Consider the following 19,011-nt stretch of genomic DNA (forward strand, 5'->3'; position numbering starts at 1 on the left):
GCAGTCTCGCAGCCTGACGGCTCGGGACCTTCAACATAGGCCCGAGCTCTCTGGCGACCTTCACTACAGGAGTGGGCTCCACGAGGTCTATGACAACATTGGCTTGACGACCACAAAAGCGACTCTTGTGTCAGAGTGAGTCCTGCTTCCCCGCGCGATGGCTTGTTCAGCGTTTCTTCCTTTACAACACTAGCCCTCGAGTCTTCTCATGCGCTCAAGGCTCGACTTCGCGTCGTACGTACATAGTTACTCGGGTGACGCTTCTGCTATGCACGTCCGTCGCCAACATCTCTCCCCCCCAGTACAAAATTCGCTTAATTTTTTACTTCATCTCAATACAAAGGAATCAATTTGTACACCACTCGCATGAACTCGCCCGTGCTCGTTCGTACTGAGGCGGCTCGGATAACGTCATCCTTCCCTTGAAAGGTTTCCACTACGGTTCCGTGGCGCCAGAAGTTTCGAGCAGCTTGCGCATCCGCGATCATGACTACGTCACCAACTTGTATGGACTCCGTGTAATCTGTCCACTTCGCGCGCGCTTGGAGGGACGGCACATACTCTTGTAACCATCATTGCCAGAAATTATTGGCCAAAATCTGCGAACGCTTCCAATCCCGCCTCGAGCAAAGTTGTCGTAAGTCGAGCGTGCCAAGCCACATTTCGCCTGACGACGAGCCGATAAGAAAATGGTTGGGAGAGAGAGCTTCGCAGTTGTTTGGATTAACCGAAACATGCGTAAGTGGTCGTGAGTTGATCACGTGCTCAGCCTCGGTCAACGCTGTGTACAATACCTCGTTGAACGTAACTTTTATGTCCAGTATCGCTTCTAAGGCGGCTTTCGCGGACCGCATGAGCCTTTCCCAAGTGCCGCCCATATGGGGTGCATCTGGAGGGTTAAAGTGTTAAGTGATTCCGTTTGCGAGCGCGTAGGCGTGTTGTTTTGTCTTGTCGACTTGGGACACTTCTTTCGTTAGTTCAGAACATGACCCGCGGAAATTCGTACCATTATCGCTATATAGGAATGATGGTGCCCCACGGCGTGACGCTAGGCGTTGCAACGCCATGATAGTGGACACGGCCGTTAAGTTATGGGCGAGTCCAAGATGCACTGCCCGCGTGGTGAGACTCGTGAATAACACGCTTTATCTTTTGACTCGACTTCGTCCTATTTTGACGTATAACGGCCCAAAGTAGTCGACACCATAATAGGTGAAGGGTCGCTTATGAAAGGCTAAGCGCGCTTCGGGCAAAGAGGACATTAAGGGTGTTTAAGGTTGCACTTGTCGGATTTTACACGTAAGGCACCGGTTGCAGATGGCCTTCAACGCGGGGCGCACGCCTAGGATGTGATATTTTTGTAAGAGCTCGTTGACTACCGTCTCGTGATTAGCGTGGAGATATCGCTGGTGATAGTCACGAATTAATAACCGAATCATTGGGTGCCTACCATCGAGGACGATCGGGACGAAATTGTACTCCACATCACAAATCTTAGTGACTCGACCCTGAAGCCGAAGCATTCCCTGCTCGTCTATAAATGGTGAGAAAGGCCCTAGTCTACTGCCACGACGCAACTTCCTCTCGGCTCGGATGGCCTCTATCTCTTTCCCGAAGCTATCGGCTCGCGTCGTTCGAATGACATACTCTTCCGCCAGATGCTTTTCGGCGAGTAGTTCTACGGTTGAAGGTCGTTTGGACCATCGATATAAGCATTTTTGGAGTCGTCAAGCGACGGTCAATAGGCCGCGCCAACCTAAACATCTGGCAGTCAGAGGCACATCAAACACCTTCAAGGTTGTTGCGCATACTCGCTCGGATCGTTTCTCTAAGCTGTCTATTGTGCGTTCCTCATTCGACGATAGCAGTGTTCGCTCTGGCCACGCTTCTTCGTTTTTTTTTTTTTAAACTCTGGCCCCGTGAACCATGCGTTCTAAGAGTCCGGCTCTCCCGGAGTTCCACGAGTAGCAATATCTGCGGGGTTTAATTAAGTGGGTACCCAGTTCCACGTCGCATCCCGTGTACGCTCGCTTATCTCTCCTAATCGGTGGAACACGAATGAATGTCGCGTGCGTGGGTACTCGTTTAGCCAATGCAGTACCGTTCGCGAGTCTGTCCATACGTAGTGACTTGTGCGTTGTAACACTAACGACGCCAAAGTGCGGCAAGTACCTTACCCGGGGTCAGTCGTTTCCTTCGTTGACGCGAGAAGCATACCCTTGAGTGATGAATCTGCGCATTTCTGCACAATATGTTTTAGCATATTCTGTGTCTCTTTCAAGTTTCCTCTCAAGGGAGAGTAACCGCTTCAGTGCCGTCACCTGGCTGTCAATGGGGGGTGCTACATCACTTTTCCACAGCAAAACAGTCTTCCAAATTGATCCTTGTAGCTTGCTAGTAGTGCGGAGAAGGGTCTCTGCCCTCTTTTGGGCCGGGTTGACTCTAGTCATTTCTCGCACGCCTAAACTCTCTATCAAAAAGTAATCTCTAATCTCACGGTCCAGATGGTCCATTTCCGTAACGCAATAGTCACACGACGCACGAGAGGTCAGCACCACTTCTCGCAAACTGTCACGTTTGTTGTGTTGCCGTTGGACGCTGTGAAATAACCCGTGCGGGACCCACCCCAAGGGAGTGTCAGGGCCAAGTCTACTGAAGTCTGAAGTCACGTGTCGCGTTTCTCGCCCGACTAACAGCCTCCAGTTGTCTTGCCCGACTAAGACTTTGGGGCTCACGTCGCAATAAAGTTGGAAAATGGTTGATCCATCATCTAATAAGGCGTAAGTATCACGGGAACTCGCTGGTCCCTTAACCTATACTGGGAGTATTTTTAACAACGTACAATGGTCGGATAGTCACAAGCGTGGGCTCTCTTCCCTAGAAGGATTTGCCCGCTGGCTCTGGGCGTTGTCGGCATTCACGTCTTTTCTAGGTGCACATCCACCTGTGCGAGAGCGCTTATTTCGGTGCAAGATGACATGATGGGGCCCGGAGCAGTGAGTTCAGTTTGGCGCAATGCATTGCGTTTGTAAATGTCCTTTTTCTAGACACTTGAAACATCACTTAACTCACTTAACAAAAAACCAACGCCTATTGATAGGCTCCCACGCTAACTCGCGACATTTTGCCATGGCGTGGTTGTCGCGCTGACATACGGCGCACGCGCTAAGTGGAGAGAGGCACGAGGCGGCTTTTCTTCTCCACCCCCAGCGACACGCTGCTTTCCCGCAGACGCCGCGTCCAACTCGAAAATACCGCTATTCATATCCCGCCATTATCATGGAATGAAATGCCGACACCGTGTTCTTAAGATTTGATGCAAAGCGCGTCAAAGTAATTTTGCCGGAGGACAATGGAGGCAAGGCACGGATTTTATTAATCAGTTCGCGTGCAATGATCTAAGCACTCCCGTAATGAAGCTCGAGGGTACGCATGATGACGTTTGCGTCTTAGCCTGTCACAAGCAAAGTTTTTACGGTTCGTCGCGCTTCTCCTTGCACCGCCGTGTGAAATCGGGCCACATTTTCTTGGTTGTTGTATTCACCGGCCGCGAAGGTCGTTTCGTATGACTGCTTAAAATGGCGCCAGTACAATGGATTGCCGGTAAACACGGGTAAAGTTTTGGTGGTGGTCGGACGGGATAACAATCGCGAATCACTGCTGTTGCTAGACGTGTTTTGCGTCGCACGCGAAGACGATTTAAACACACTCGCCAGTCACGCAAATGTCGCATCCAGGTTACCTAAAGCCTGCTGTAAGTCGTCATTTCTCATGGACGATGCTGCGGGATTCGGTGGGAATCCCTGAAACGGCCTGTCGAGGTCGTCGCCCTCCTCATGGTGAGTGTTTAGGTAACTTCCTCCCAATCGATCACGGCTCGTGTCACTCGACTCGCGTGGCTTCTTGCCACCACCACTTCCGTCACCTAGCACCCTGTTGTCTCGCTTCGATCCCGTCATCTCGTTGTTCTCCTTTCTTTCCAAAAGATGTCCCGGGTTTCGGCACCAATGAAAGGGACAATGAAGAGATAAAAAAACAAAGACGAGATTTAGATTAATGGTTGTATTCTATTTTCAAGGGTTACAAAGTACTTATCGCTAAGATTGACGTCTACGCACCTTATTGCTCAACAGTCGGTTCGCAACTGCCTCTACGCCCTCGCACCCGCTGCGTTTACGGTTCCAGTTTCCCCTTATACTTTCTAAGTTCTAGTTGCGTACAATAGATGCCTCCGGGCATGTCGCGACTCTTCTAGAGCATCCCGCTTATTTCAATTTTACATACTAATTGGAGATCAGTTCGTCACGAGGGAGATTTCAATTAACACTATAGGCGACATTCACGGCATTTGGATAATAACAATGAATTTCTCTTTAAAGTCTCTTTCGTACCAAACGTGGTCTCGCATACATGACATGTTCGGTTCCATACACAATAACTCGATGTAGGCAGAAACGCTACACATCCGCGCCCGTGCGCCAACAAGGAGCAGTCTCGCAGCCTGATGGCTCAGGACCTCCAACATAGGCCCAGGCTCTCTGGCGACCTTCACTACAGGAGTGGGCTCCACGAGGTCTATGACAACATTGGCTTGACGACCACAAAATCGACTCTTGTGTCAGAGTGAGTCCTGCTCCCCCGCGCGACGGCTTGTTCAGCGTTTCTCCCCTTACAACACTAGCCCTCGAGTCTTCTTCTACGTTCAAGGCTTGACTTCACGTCGTACGTACATGATAACTCGGGTGATGCTTCTGCAATGCGCGTCCGTCACCAACAATCATCATCATTATCATCATTATTATCATCATGATTGTGATCATCATCATCATCATCATCATCATCATCATCATTATCATCATCATCATCATTATTATCATCATCATTATCAGTATTGCCATTATCATAATTATTATCATCATCATTATAATCATCATTATCATCATCATCATTATAAACATTGTCATTATTATCGTAACAATTAGTATCTTTTTTGTCATTATCGTCGTTTTTTAAATTGTTTTCGTCGTCATTATTATCAACATCGTTATTTTTACTGTCTTTTTTATTGTCATCATCCTTATAATTATCATTAACTCTATCATCACAATTATTACTCTTATTATTATCATTACTAGTATTATAATAATTATAATTATTATTTATATTATAATCATTATATTTGACACCATAACTATGATAAACATCGTAATTATTATAATTTTTTTGTCATCATCGTTATTATCATAATAATAACTATCATGATAGTCATCATTATCATTTTCAGATGATTATCATCGTCATCGTCATCATTATCATAATTAACATTATTATTGTTATTATTACTATTATGATCATCTTAATTATTATAACCATTATTATCGTTATGATTATTATAGTTATTACAGTTTTTTTTGTCTTTATTATTCTTACAATCGTTTATATTTTTACCATTGTTATATTATTATTATTATTATTATTATTATCTTTAACAAAATAATGATTGTTATTATCATTATTGAATTGTTATTATTATAATAATTATTATGAACAGTATAATGTTTATCACCCTTAATATAATTTTCGAAGTTATTTTTATAATTATCATTGTTATCATTATCATTACAATTATTATTATTATCACAATCATTATAAATATTGTTATAGACATCATCACTGCCATTAATAATATAACTATAAACGTTTCCACTTATATATTTATTATTATCATTATTACAGCTTCATAGTATCACTTTATTTGTGTTCTTTACATCATCGTCATCATTATTATCATAATAATTTCTTTTACCGTTATTTTACTATTTTTATTGCCTTTATAGGAATTGTTACAATTATCGTGATCGTTATGGTCATTATTATTATTACTGAAATTGTTGTTATTGTACCATCATCATGATAGTTATAATCATTATAATCATTAGAATTATTATCATTGACAGTACTATCATTACTTTTCACATAATTGTTAACTTTACTATTAAAACCTTTATTATTATCTTTATGACGATGATTATTGTTATATTTGTTGTCATCATCGTCCTTGTAATCATTAGCATTATTGTCGTCATCAATAATAATATAACAATTTTTATTTTGATGTTTTTCATCATTATTATAATTAATATAATAATCTCTGACATATTTTATATATATATATATATATATATATATATAGTGATGTGTCAAGTCTTGCTCGCCTTGCAGTCAGCAGCAAGACGCTGTACATCTAATATTTATTAATAATTATCCTTAAGGGCCAGTAGGATAGGTGGATAGCTGGCATTCAAACACCTACAATTGAGGAAAACACATCTATTTATATACAAAGATAATGCGTTTATTCTGACAATGACTATGTATGACATACAAAAGAATGTCAACGTCCAGCCATCCGACAAGACCTATCAACTAACAACTCGGCCCTGTGGGTCCGGCAGTTGCTGTTCGGCACAGTGCTCTCACGGTAGGGACAGGATTAAGGGACACAGGCCTACCGTTAACCTTCCTATGGCGAGGTACACCGCAACTTGACCACGGGCACTGGAAGATCCGTCTGGCAGGTATCAGCACTCGAGTGGCACGAGTCCCAGCAGAAGCCGCGTGTATACGCCTGCAACCGGTCGGGTCAGCAACAGGTAGCCGTGGCTGCGTCTCCTGTTGTCACCTAATATCGAGCTCGCCTCACTAGCTTACGCAAAACTCAACCGACGTATATCAGAGTACGACTCTACGGTGAGCAGACAAGAGAGAGAGTGTCTCTCCTCCCGGCCCGCTGATCCGTGCTGCCTTGGCACCTCAGCCACTTACACAGGTGTGTATTGCGTTGTTACACACACACACTCACACCAGGTGTTACCCACAGTCGGGAATTGGTTGTGTTGCCCATAGTAGGGATGGATACCTATGTATGAGTTTGGGATAAGGTAGGGGTAGTGCGCACTGTACCGCCTCTCCTCCTGTCTGCTATCACAAAACCGGTATTCTGACTGTGACGGTGACTCGTCACGTCACAAATTCCCCTTCGCAAACCCTGGTTTCACCCTGATTCTTATGTCCTATAAGGTGTGCGTTCGAATCTAGCTAATTGCCCTATCCGGACGGATGTGTAGGATGACGTAGAGTATTTGTTTGCGTATAGTGTAGCAGATCGTCTACTTTTTCAGGATTCAGCAGGAAATACTGGTCGGCCTAAATTAACGGCCTTGTTGGTGTAACGAGCGGTGTACTGTTACGGTATTGTGTGTGGTGTCAGTGTAAACACTAGTTATTAGCATTCCCTACTGTCGGATGGCAGGGTGTAGGTGCACTTGCCTGTGCTTACAATTGAACTTAAAAGTAGTTTACGACAACCAGTATCGATATATTCCTGGGTGTCGGATATAAAAACAAATAAAAAAAACTGACTGCAGCAATAGATAACAGTGCCTTAACTCAATCAAATTATAAATCAAACAACAAAAAAAAACTTTTTTTTTTTTTTTTTGAAACAGGAAATTAAGAATGCAGTGAAAATTGCGCGATATTATAATCAACAAAAAAAAAACTACGTGCCTATACGGTGGGGCAGGATTATCTTTTAATCTCATCATGTAGACGTGTCACAAAAATTAAATTAATAAAAACTTTACTTTTTTTGTATCCATAACTCAAAAAAAAAATGACTTCGTCCTTTTTGATTGAACAGAGCCGTAAGGGCTCTTTCCTGCTCCCACCGTCAGTGCTCTAGAGCTATTCGCACTTTACAATTTCACTTACCTGCCCTTCGGTACCTCCCCGTGCCCAAACTCAGCCAATACCTTGGCTGGTAACATAAAAAACGGGGAAAGAGAAGAAAACAAAAAAATTTTCAACTGGCAGTGGCAGGAAAGTAAAGAAACAGGTAGGCAAACGTAAGAAAACAGAAAGATTTTTTGCTATACTAGGTAAGGAAGCCAATGTTGTATGCCGCTCTCTGTTCCAATCAAAATAATAAGACATAAATTTGTTGCGTGATACCGTGCTACTCAGTGCGCTTAAAAAATAATATTAAAATTTACATAAAATAAAGTTTTATTGTTCGTTCATTTACTTCCGTGTGGATAAATAAACTGTGAAGCCTTTATTTTCAGGTTAAAGGACTATATTTAAAAAAAAAATACAGAATAATACTAATAATAAAAATGATAGCAATTCGTAGAAGTAATATAAAATAAATCCTCCATTTGGAATTGGAATCGAAACAAAAAGAATAAGAAAGAAAAAAAAATTCTCTGTAGGGATAATCAATATTTTCTGTAGGGGTAATCATTGTACGCTCCTCAGCGTGGCATGTTGGTGCCTGCCTGCCTTGCCAAATAGGCTCGCCTTTCTGCTGCCCAGAGGTCACGACAATGTGGACAGTTTGTGATGCTCACCCCTTTTTTTCCACATTTGTGGCAAAACTTTTTCGCTGGGTCGCGCGTCGTACACTGTGCGTAACGATTCCCCAGATTCCCGCAATTCCAACATCCCAGATTCGAAACAGATAAAGCCTCCGGAGTCGGTACCGTCTCCTCTCCCAGGAGATCCACTTCTGGGGTGAACGGTGGGGACCAGGCATTCCCCTTGGCCAAGTTACCCGCATGTCCATGAGTCGTGGAATCCTTGCCGTTTCCGGAATCACCTGCAGGGATGGTGGTACTGCTCGTCGGGGTGGGCAGGCCGGCACCGATGCTGTCAGGGGCACGTATCCTCGTTGTGCTAGGTGGATCTGCCTGAGCACCGACTGGATCGTCTCCATGTCCTCTACTGGCCGAGGTCCCTCCGCCGGGGTGTTGGCAATCTCCAAGAGCTGCTCCAGCATCCTGGGGCTCAGTCTGCCTACCGGCTCCGGGTCGGGGCGGATCTGGCGTGCAGTGATTCTGGTGGGCGCCGAAATCGGGATCGGTGGTGGCAAGTCATACCCTGGGGGGGGAGGAACCACATCTACCTCCCTTGGTGTGGGTGGCCCCCCGGCTCTGGGACCTGGTAACTGGCCGTCGGTCGGGATCGCGGGATCGGTGCCCTGGGCTGTGGTCTCCTCTCCGTAGGTGGCCCTGATTGGATGACCAATCGTGTTTGGGGAATGACTCTGCCTGGTTGCCTCATCTTTTCTCCACTTGGCTCGCGGTACAGGTCGTCGAGCCGCGGATTCCGTCCTCGCCTCGATGTGTCTGCCCATGCCTTGCGTCCAGTTGGTTGGCGCCGGATTCGTTGTCCTCTCATGATTGGGGTCTGTAGGGATATAGCTCACTTCAGATTCATTGTCCAATGAATGGCGTGGGGGTGTGTACCGCTTGAGGTCATTAATATGAGTTTTTACTACTTTTCCTGTCGCGGTGTCCCTTACTTCCACTACTACGTCCGAGAGCAATTGAGTTACTATACAGGGACCCACAAATTTGGGTGCGAGTTTCGCGGCAAATCCCTGGGTCCCTGAGGATAGTACGTGATTTCTTCGCATCACACTGTCCCCCAATGCAAATGATTCTGCCCTTCGCCCCCGATTATAATATTTCGCCTGCTTCTCTCGCGCTAACTCAAGGTGCTTCACTATTAAATCCCTAATCATTTCTAAGTGGCTTACCCTATCGGCCCATAAGGAGGTATTTGTTAGGTCTAATGGTGTAGTTGGTGTGTCGCGTTTCGGAAGGGCTACAGGTGGAGGATTTTGGCCAAAGTTCAGGAACGCCGGGGTGAGTTTCGTGGACGCTTGCTCCATCGTGTTCATTGCAAATGCAAACTCTTGTAGGTGTATATCCCACAGCCGGTGATCCTTATCCAAAAACGAGTTTGTCATCGGGTTCAAGGTGCGAATGACACGCTCTGCCGGGTTGGCCTGTGCGTGGTATGGTGGGATGGTTGAGTGTCCAATGCCATAATTTTTACACATTTCTTTCAGTTCCCGGTTGACAAATTCGGTGCCGTTATCTGTTAAGATGTATTTCGGTTTTCTCCACCTGTTCAATACTAGCTCCTCTACCGCTTTCCTGATGCTTTTTCCGTCTGCCTTCCGGAGTGCTTTTAACTCTACATATTTCGTAAATAGGTCCTGGATGATCAAGATATATCAGTGCCCATTCTTTGATGGAGGTTTTGGTCCTGAAATATCCATAGCTATAGCCATCCATGGTTGCTCAGTGATTCTTTCCCCCATGAATCCGACAGGAGCTTTCTGTAGGACTTTTTGCTGTTAACACTCTTGACATTCCCGGACATACTGAACCACATCTTGGAAATAACCCGGCCAATAATAATAGTTGGCGAGACGAGCATAGGTCTTCTCCACTCCTAGGTGACCTGCCTGGGGGGCATCGTGGGACCGTATAGTGCCTGGACGCGGTGTTCCTTTGGTAGGACGATTTTCCATTCGTCAAGGTCCTCCATCGTTGAACTAACGATAGGGTTTGGTTTGTGGAAGAATAGGGCTCTATTCTCATATTTCCAGTTTGCAAATTTCTGTGGAGCAGCCTGCACCCCCTTGACTCGCTTCAAGAACCATTCATCGCGTACTTGCTCGGCATCGGGAGTAATTACTGCGACTGAATTTTCTTGGGCACGGGATAGGGCATCTGGAACTTGATGTAGTTTACCTTTTCTATGGACAAACTTCAAGTCGTATGCCTGCAACGCAGTGTTCCATCGAGCCAATCTCCCTACTGGGTCCTTCAATCTATTGAGCCATAACAGGCTGCTGTGGTCAGTAATTACTGTTACCCGTTCCCCCTGCAAATATCCCCTTAATCGATCTACAGCCCACAGCACAGCCAAACATTCCTTCTCAGTTACGGTGTAATTACGTTCCAGTTTGCTTAGTGTGCGGCTGACATAACATATCGGGTGTTCTTCACCTTCAAGGGTTTGGGTTAACACTGCGGCCACAGCATAGTCACTGGCGTCAGTTTGTAGGACGAACGGTTGCGTAAAGTCGGGCCTCGATAGGACAGGGGCTTCGGTTAGAGCTTGTTGGAGGCTCTTAAATGCTGACTGCTGCTCCTCAGCCCATTGCCATTTCATGTCTTTGGACATTAGCTTCGTTAAGGGCGATTTCTTTCCGGCGAGATCAAGGATAAACCTGGAATACCATCCAATCATTTCTATAAATCTCTTAAGTTGTTTGAGGTTGGTAGGTGCGGGATATTCTAAGATTGGCCGGACTTTGTCAACATCTGTCCTAAGTCCCTTCCCATCCACCACGTATCCAAGGTGCTTAACTTCTCCACACCCGAATTCTGATTTTTCTCGGTTAATCACGAGATTCGCCTCCCTTAATGCCTTTAAAACAATTCTCAGCCACTTGACGTGCTCTTTGAACGTTTCTGTGACGATGATAATGTCGTCCATGTATGTGTATACGTATGGTTTCCACTCCGGTTTAATAATTTGGTCCATGATGGTCTGGAATGTAGCTGGGGCGTTGGTCAGTCCATAGGGCATGCGCACGTATTGATATAACCCTCTACCGGGTACAGCAAAGGCTGTGTATTCCTTGCTGTTCTCATCTAAGAGGATTTGATGATAGGCCTCACTGAGGTCGATGTTTGATATATACCTTGCCCGGCGCAATTTGTCCAGAATATCATCCATAAGCCGCATGGGGTACGCGTTTTTTCGCGTAATTTCATTAAGTTTCCGGTAATCTATACAAAACCGAAACTTTCCGTTGGCTTTTGGCGCCAAAAGCGGACAGCTGCACCACGCGCTTTCCGATTCCTCGATGATATTTTCATGCAACAAACGGTCTATCTCATCGTACGCAATCTGCAGGACTTTAGGCGCATACCGTTGGGGACGTTGTTTAATTGGGGGGTGACAGGTGTACGTCAATACTATGTTTAGCTACGGTAGTTATGCCGAGCTTGTCTGGTCGAGGGATTATCAATTCATCTAGGATTTTCTCTAGCTCATGCTCCTCAGTAGAGGTCATCGTTACCAATCCCCCCGCAGCAGCAATCGCTGCTAAACGTATTTGATCACCATTCTTACCCTTAAATTCTTGCCAGGGACTTGTGGGGGTACGCCATACATCCTTACCATAATCGATGGTAACTTTGAAAGTTCGTAGGAAATCTATCCCAAAAATGGCTTCGTACTCTTATTCGTCCACTAACCCCAACGTTAACGTCTCGGTAGTTCGCCCGATGGTTAACGGAACGCTAACAGTGCCTTGAACAGCCAGTACTTTGCCGTTTGCAACAGAAATTGTTGCACGACAGGGTTGAAAATTCCTCACTCGCCTAGTGATTCCTTTTCCCAGGTAACAGTGCACTGCGCCACTATCCACGAGGGCGTGCATTTTAATACCTGCGACATCAAGCGGTAAATAGTAACGAGGATCCTCAGCAAGTGCTAAAACTTCTATTGCCCTTTCAGTTCCATATGTCCCCCACCCAAGTCCTCGACTCGTGGCGGACACCTTATCTACGGTCGACGATAGGAAGCTCGGCCATTGCCGCTGCTTCTGTCCTTTGCTTCGGAGATGGGTGTTTTTAAACTCCCAACTTCCTAGGCCCCATTTGTACATACTGTTGGCTATGGAACTGATTCTATTCATCGCTTCGTTTGTCCAGTATATTATCGTTGTTATAACTTTGGCCACGTAACTCATGAAACCCAACAGAGCCATTTGAAAAAATTCTCCCAGTCGATAAACCTGCCGATTACTACACCTCTGTACATCGCCTAGTTTCCCTACTAGCCATGTCATTAATGTCAGTACCGCAAGTCCTATTGCTGAAGAAATTTTCGGAGTCTCCTGTTGGTCTGTATGGTTAGCTGCCTTAATTACTACTATTTCTGGTTCATTTAGAGTCGCGTATTGTTCCGGCGGGGCGGCTCCGACTCCTACTGCCCTCCTCCTCTGGCGTTTCCCGTCCTTTCCGTGTTACATTTGGGGCACTTGTAGCGCTTGTCCCCTATCTTGCCGCATTTGGTACAATATTCTCGGTAGGGGCAATCATTACGCCAGTGTCCCACATTTCGGCAAATGAAGCACGATCGGTCCCTGTTATCTGTAGTGGTATTTTCACCAGGGGTTTTCGCGTTATTGCCAGTTGACTTCTCCTCTTTAAAAGCTGAAGCCTGCGCATTCTGGCGCCGTTCAGCTACCTCTTGTCTTTTTAGCATCATACCTTTCAATGGAGCTAGCATTTCTTCAAGCTGCTGTTGCACAGTTTTATGCTGCTTCTCTGTCTTATCCTCCCCGCTCAGTGGGGTGTTGGTTGTTGGCGTCAAAGTTTTTATATCCTCGACGTTAGGGGTGAGGGTACTTGATACTGCCGCTATCTTCTTTGGTGTATTCTGTTTTCGGGGAATGAAAGATGTTGCCGGGAACAAACTATCCTCGGGTAGCGGGGGTGGGCGGTATTCCCTATCCTGTTGCTGGGTTAATTCAACATTTTTGCCCAACAGCAAAAAATCGTAAAAGTTGTTTATCTGTGCCCTTGAAATTCTACCGCGATAATAAGGATGAAGATTCCTGTATGCCCGATTAATTTGTTCGTAGAGCGGCAGGGGTGGGTAAATTTTATCTAATAGGGTTCGCAGATTGGATAGGTAACTTGCTATATCCTCATGCGGCGCCTGTGTGCGTCTTTCAGCTTCTTTATTCACCCTACCCTGTAACACATATATCCCATATTGTAGTTGGAAAGCGGTTATGAATTCGCCTATAGAACGCCAGTTGTATTTTTCCCGTCGGAACCAGTTGTTTGTTTCTGCGTCAAACACTGCCGGTAACACCCTTAATAATTCCTCTAGTGACAAGTTGTACGTCGTCACGCATTCCCATAGTTGGGTCAAAAAATCCTCAGGATCATCTTTAGCACGTCCGCGAAATTCAACATTCCAGCGGGTCAACAAATCTAGCGTGTACCTTTCGCACCTAATTTGTGATTCGCGCTGTTGTGCTGATATTCCCACGCCTGCCAAAGTTAAATTATGTTGATTATACCCTGCGTTAGTGCTGGGAATATCTCCATAAATGCCTCTGCTTTGTCCACCTTGGTTAGCTGAGGTCGAATTGCAGTGATCTTGAGGCCCTGTGGTAAATCGATGTTCGTGAGGAAAACTATCTGGGCTATGACTTTGTATCTCTACACGTGGAAGACTGATGCTGCCAGTTGTTGGTAACTGCATACTCGCGTAATTGAGGAACGAATGTAAAGGTACATTTTGCGTTTGGGCTGTGGGTGTTCGAGTCTGCGGGGGCAGCGAGTGTACCGTTGAGTGCGCTCGGGGCACGTTTGACATATCGTGGGGTACGTGTTGTTGTGTGTGGCTATTCGTTTTACGCCTTGCTTCAATGTACCCCATTTGTGCGCTTGTGTTGTGATCCTGAGATGCCAAGCCTTCATAGTTATGGTCGGTAGGGTGTCCGTCTGACCACTTTACCCGACGGTCGTTTGCAGCACTACCCTCTCTGTCCCCCGATGCCAAAGCTGCTTGACGGTTATTACCACTGAGTGCCATAGATGTATTTTCGCCCATCCTTAGACCTGTCCTTTGTTCCTTGTTTACAGTCCCTATGTTTTCTCCGGCAGCTCTATTTGCCCCCAAGTTACGTACAGGACCTGCTGCTAATACTCGTGACGGTCTACTCGTAGGTTCCCGAAGTATCTCTTGCAGGGGCCACTCATACGACCCTCTGTAGGGTTGTGATGCTCCGTGTGTATTGGATGGTACGTTTTGTTTATCTCGTACTACCGATTCCATATTTAATTGGTCACTTTGCTCCCTCACATTATTAAGATCGCGACGTACTTGCCCGCTTACAACTTTACGGAATTGTTGATTTGCAGGTGACGATGTAGTGGCTCGATCCTCTCGTGTGACACGCGTCTGCCTCCGACGATTCGTCGTATCTGAATTGTGTTTCTCGGCGTCCCGGCCTATACTCCATGTCTGAAAAATCTATAGTCAAACTTTTTTTCTCTACTCGAGTGACTTTATCTCTTCATCTATCTCTAGCTTCCGGCGTGGTTCCATTACTTTTTAACCCTAGCAATATTAAATACTGGAATATTTCCCCGTCCGTGTATAGTTTAATTGTGTCCTCGATTACTTTATTTATTGTCTCATGGCTCAGCGCTTGGAGTTCGTCCCCCCCTGTTACGCTTGCGCTGAAGGAGAATTCCAAGTCCTCTAGTGAGACTGTCATATTTTGTGTGTAGAACGCTAGGGGTCACGAAATAAACAAAGCCAAATAGTCGAGTATACACGATAAGGTCTTATTATATCGCCTGTATGGGTTGATGTTATACTGTGTATTTACAAGTAGCTTGAAATTATTAGGCTACTGTAGGGATTATCCTGAACAAATTCTTTACAACATAATATATTGGTGTTGGTACGCTGCTAACTGAATGTAAACACTACCGTCTTCGCCTTTCCCTTGTTATTAAATTTTCAATTCGTATATTATATACAATCTACACTACACAGTAGTTAATCCTGTACAAGGTCGCACTTGAGAAATAAAAGAAAACACCTTGTTTTTATTTCACTACACGCTAGCAAAGGTAAACGGTAGGGAAAAATAAACGATCAATTTTTAATTTGATATATACACAAATTATTATCAAGTAATGAGTACTGTTCAAATTTAAACTTCGTTTAAGGAGTAGCACGCACCAACAGCACAAATAATGCGCCGGCAACTAAGTTACAACATAACCATTATAATGTGCAAAAAAAAAACAAATTTAGCATAAAAATAATATTCAATACAGCGTGCACACAAAACAGCCGTATGAGAGCACCGTGCCGGACAGTTGCCTAAACAACTAATCGAGCGCCATGTGGTGTGTCGAGTCTTGCTCGCCTTGCAGTCAGCAGCAAGACGCTGTACATCTAATATTTATTAATAATTATCCTTAAGGGCCAGTAGGATAGGTGGATAGCTGGCATTCAAACACCTACAATTGAGGAAAACACATCTATTTATATACAAAGATAATGCGTTTATTCTGACAATGACTATGTATGACATACAAAAGAATGTCAACGTCCAGCCATCCGACAAGACCTATCAACTAACAACTCGGCCCTGTGGGTCCGGCAGTTGCTGTTCGGCACAGTGCTCTCACGGTAGGGACAGGATTAAGGGACACAGGCCTACCGTTAACCTTCCTATGGCGAGGTACACCGCAACTTGACCACGGGCACTGGAAGATCCGTCTGGCAGGTATCAGCACTCGAGTGGCACGAGTCCCAGCAGAAGCCGCGTGTATACGCCTGCAACCGGTCGGGTCAGCAACAGGTAGCCGTGGCTGCGTCTCCTGTTGTCACCTAATATCGAGCTCGCCTCACTAGCTTACGCAAAACTCAACCGACGTATATCAGAGTACGACTCTACGGTGAGCAGACAAGAGAGAGAGTGTCTCTCCTCCCGGCCCGCTGATCCGTGCTGCCTTGGCACCTCAGCTACTTACACAGGTGTGTATTGCGTTGTTACACACACACACACACACCAGGTGTTACCCACAGTCGGGAATTGGTTGTGTTGCCCATAGTAGGGATGGATACCTATGTATGGGTTTGGGATAAGGTAGGGGTAGTGCGCACTGTACCGCCTCTCCTCCTGTCTGCTATCACAAAACCGGTATTCTGACTGTGACGGTGACTCGTCACGTCACAATATATATATATATATCATAATCACTTTTATCGTAATAATTATTGTCGTCGTCGTTGTTATTGCCAATCTTGTTGTCTACATTGTTCAATTAGTATTATTATCGACATTATTATTAACATTATTGCCATTATCATTCTAATCATTATAATCAATATTATCATCATCATCATCATCGTTGTCATTATCATCATCATCATCATTGCCATTATCATCATCATTGTCATAATTAATATCGTCTTTGTCGTTATCGTCGTTGTTGTCATTGTCTTCGTTATTTTTGTCGTCGTCATCGTTACCATTATAGTGACTATTATTGTCATTGTTCTTATTTTAATCATCATTTTTACTATTATCTTCACTACCGTTATCATTCTTATCAAGATCATACACCTGATTGTCATTATCATTATTTTCTTTATTATTATCATTAGTATTATCATTATTATTATTAACATCATGATTGTTATTATTTTTATCTTAGTCATTATTATTATCTATTTTGTATCATTATTACCATTATTATTTGAATCGTTATTAACATTGATACTATCATTATAATGCATATTTTTTTTATTACCATCGTAATCATGCTTATGATCACTATTATAATCATTGTTGTTGTTATCGTCGTCGTCGTTGTTTTGGGCATTGTCATTGTTGTCGTGGACATGATTGTTATCATCATTCTTACTATCAATATTTTTATTAAGACCATTATTATTATAATCATGATTTCGATGACCATCATTATTATTATCATAGTTATAATTTTTTTCGTTGTCCTTATTTTTATTATTATTATTATTTCTAGTATTATCATTATAATTATTTTTATTATCATTATCATCATTATTATTATTATCATAATCATCATTATTATCAAGATCATGATTACCATTGTCGTTATTATTACCATCAGTATTGTTATCATTTTTATCGTCTTCGTCCTTGTCTTTATCGTCGTTGTTGTCGTCTTGGTCATCTTTCTTGTCGTTATCGTCGTTGTCGTCGTCTCTGTCATCCTCCTTGTCGTCATCGTCGTCGTTACAATCATTATTTTAATTATTATTATTAGTATTATCCTCATTGTTATAAGTGCTATGATTTTCATTAGTATTATTATTAGTATAGTGTTTGTCATTATTATCATGATTATTATAAAAGTTATTATCGTAGTTATTATTTTCATTATCAACATTATTTTCATTAACATCTCTATTACTAGTATCATTATAATTATCACTATAATTATTCACAGTATTATCGACACAATTATTATCATTATTATTACTATCGTTGTTATCATTATTATTGTCGTCGTTGTCGTTATTTCTTGTTGTGGCTATTGTCGTTATTATTCTTATTATCTGTATGCTCATTATTATTATTATTATTAACATTATTATCGTCAACATTTTAATATTTATCATCGTCATTATTATTAACATCATTATTATCTTTATTATTATCATTACTGCCATTTTTATTATTGACACTATTATAATAAATATTATTATTAATATTCACACCATTATGATCGTCGTGGTCATCGTTGTAAGATTTTTTTACTCTTTGCTATTCTACTACGTCATGATTTTTGTAAAGACTTTTTACTACTGTTCGCAGCATTTTAAAGACCTCTTTTAATTTTACTTCTGTAGATTTTTTTATTCTTAACGCCCCTATACTGCTTTCGAGGAGTCTTACTGGCACTCTGCGAAGTTTAATAAATTCTGAAAAACATACACAGAACGCACACACAAAATATTAAATTGTTGTAAAAGATTATATGACCATTAATAGTTTGAATCATAGGTCTTATGTTAGATTAATATCTTAATAATAAAAATAAGTTGGGACATAGATAAAATAACAGGAGTAAACATTGCTTTGTTTTATTACTTTTGCCAAAGGCAAGGTCAAAGTATGCAGACACTGCATTAGTCCAAATAATAGAAACATCACATTTAAAGAAAAATCTACGTTTAAAAAAACACTTACCTAATTTTACATAAAACAGCTGCAATATAACAACTTCAACGTTCATTTTTTTTAGTAAAGAGTGTAACTTGTAGACTTGTTTCGTAAACAGATCATCACTTTATTTGTTTATCAGCAACACGCTGTTCATCTAAAGCCCTTATTCGCGTTTACTCACAGTATAATTCACTTTTCAGTCGTTGACTTAACTTTGTCTTAATAGGTTTGACCCAATAGTACGTATCGTACAATAACACAACTATGAACTAGATGAATTCATATTAATTTTACCTATATATATATATATATATATATATATATATATATATATATATATAAGTTGGGCTTCGCCCCCTACGCGCTCTACGCGCCAACCCCCC

At 43.1% G+C, this 19,011-nt stretch overlaps 1 protein-coding gene across 1 annotated transcript; it reads right to left on the minus strand.

Annotated features, from left to right (window-relative positions):
• Window positions 1-332: 332 nt before the first annotated feature.
• LOC149374825 (uncharacterized) lies at window positions 333-2,120 on the minus strand. The gene is made up of 4 exons (XM_089590650.1): window positions 2,000-2,120; window positions 1,298-1,678; window positions 608-889; window positions 333-562 (listed from the first exon to the last, which is right to left on the minus strand). The coding sequence occupies exons 1-4, from the start codon at window positions 2,118-2,120 to the stop codon at window positions 333-335; spliced, it is 1,014 nt and encodes a 337-aa protein (XP_089446776.1).
• Between the last annotated feature and the right edge of the window lie 16,891 nt (window positions 2,121-19,011).

This window comes from Copidosoma floridanum, unplaced genomic scaffold (genome assembly GCF_036245765.1).
Source record: "Copidosoma floridanum isolate Cflo_tuat_1 unplaced genomic scaffold, Cflo_Japanese_pri ptg000013l, whole genome shotgun sequence".
In the NCBI taxonomy this organism is placed as follows: Eukaryota; Metazoa; Arthropoda; class Insecta; order Hymenoptera; family Encyrtidae; genus Copidosoma; species Copidosoma floridanum.

What these genes read in the sequence shown, in the direction of transcription:
- LOC149374825 (XM_089590650.1), bottom strand. Translation starts at nt 2,120, where the DNA reads ATGGACAGACTCGCGAACGGTACTGCATTGGCTAAACGAGTACCCACG. An exon ending in GGGATGCGACGTGGAACTGG is followed by an intron (nt 1,679 to 1,999) that starts GTACCCACTTAA and finishes CTTCAACCGTAG; the next exon opens with AACTACTCGCCGAAAAGCAT. An exon ending in CTGCAACCGGTGCCTTACGT is followed by an intron (nt 890 to 1,297) that starts GTAAAATCCGAC and finishes TTAACCCTCCAG; the next exon opens with ATGCACCCCATATGGGCGGC.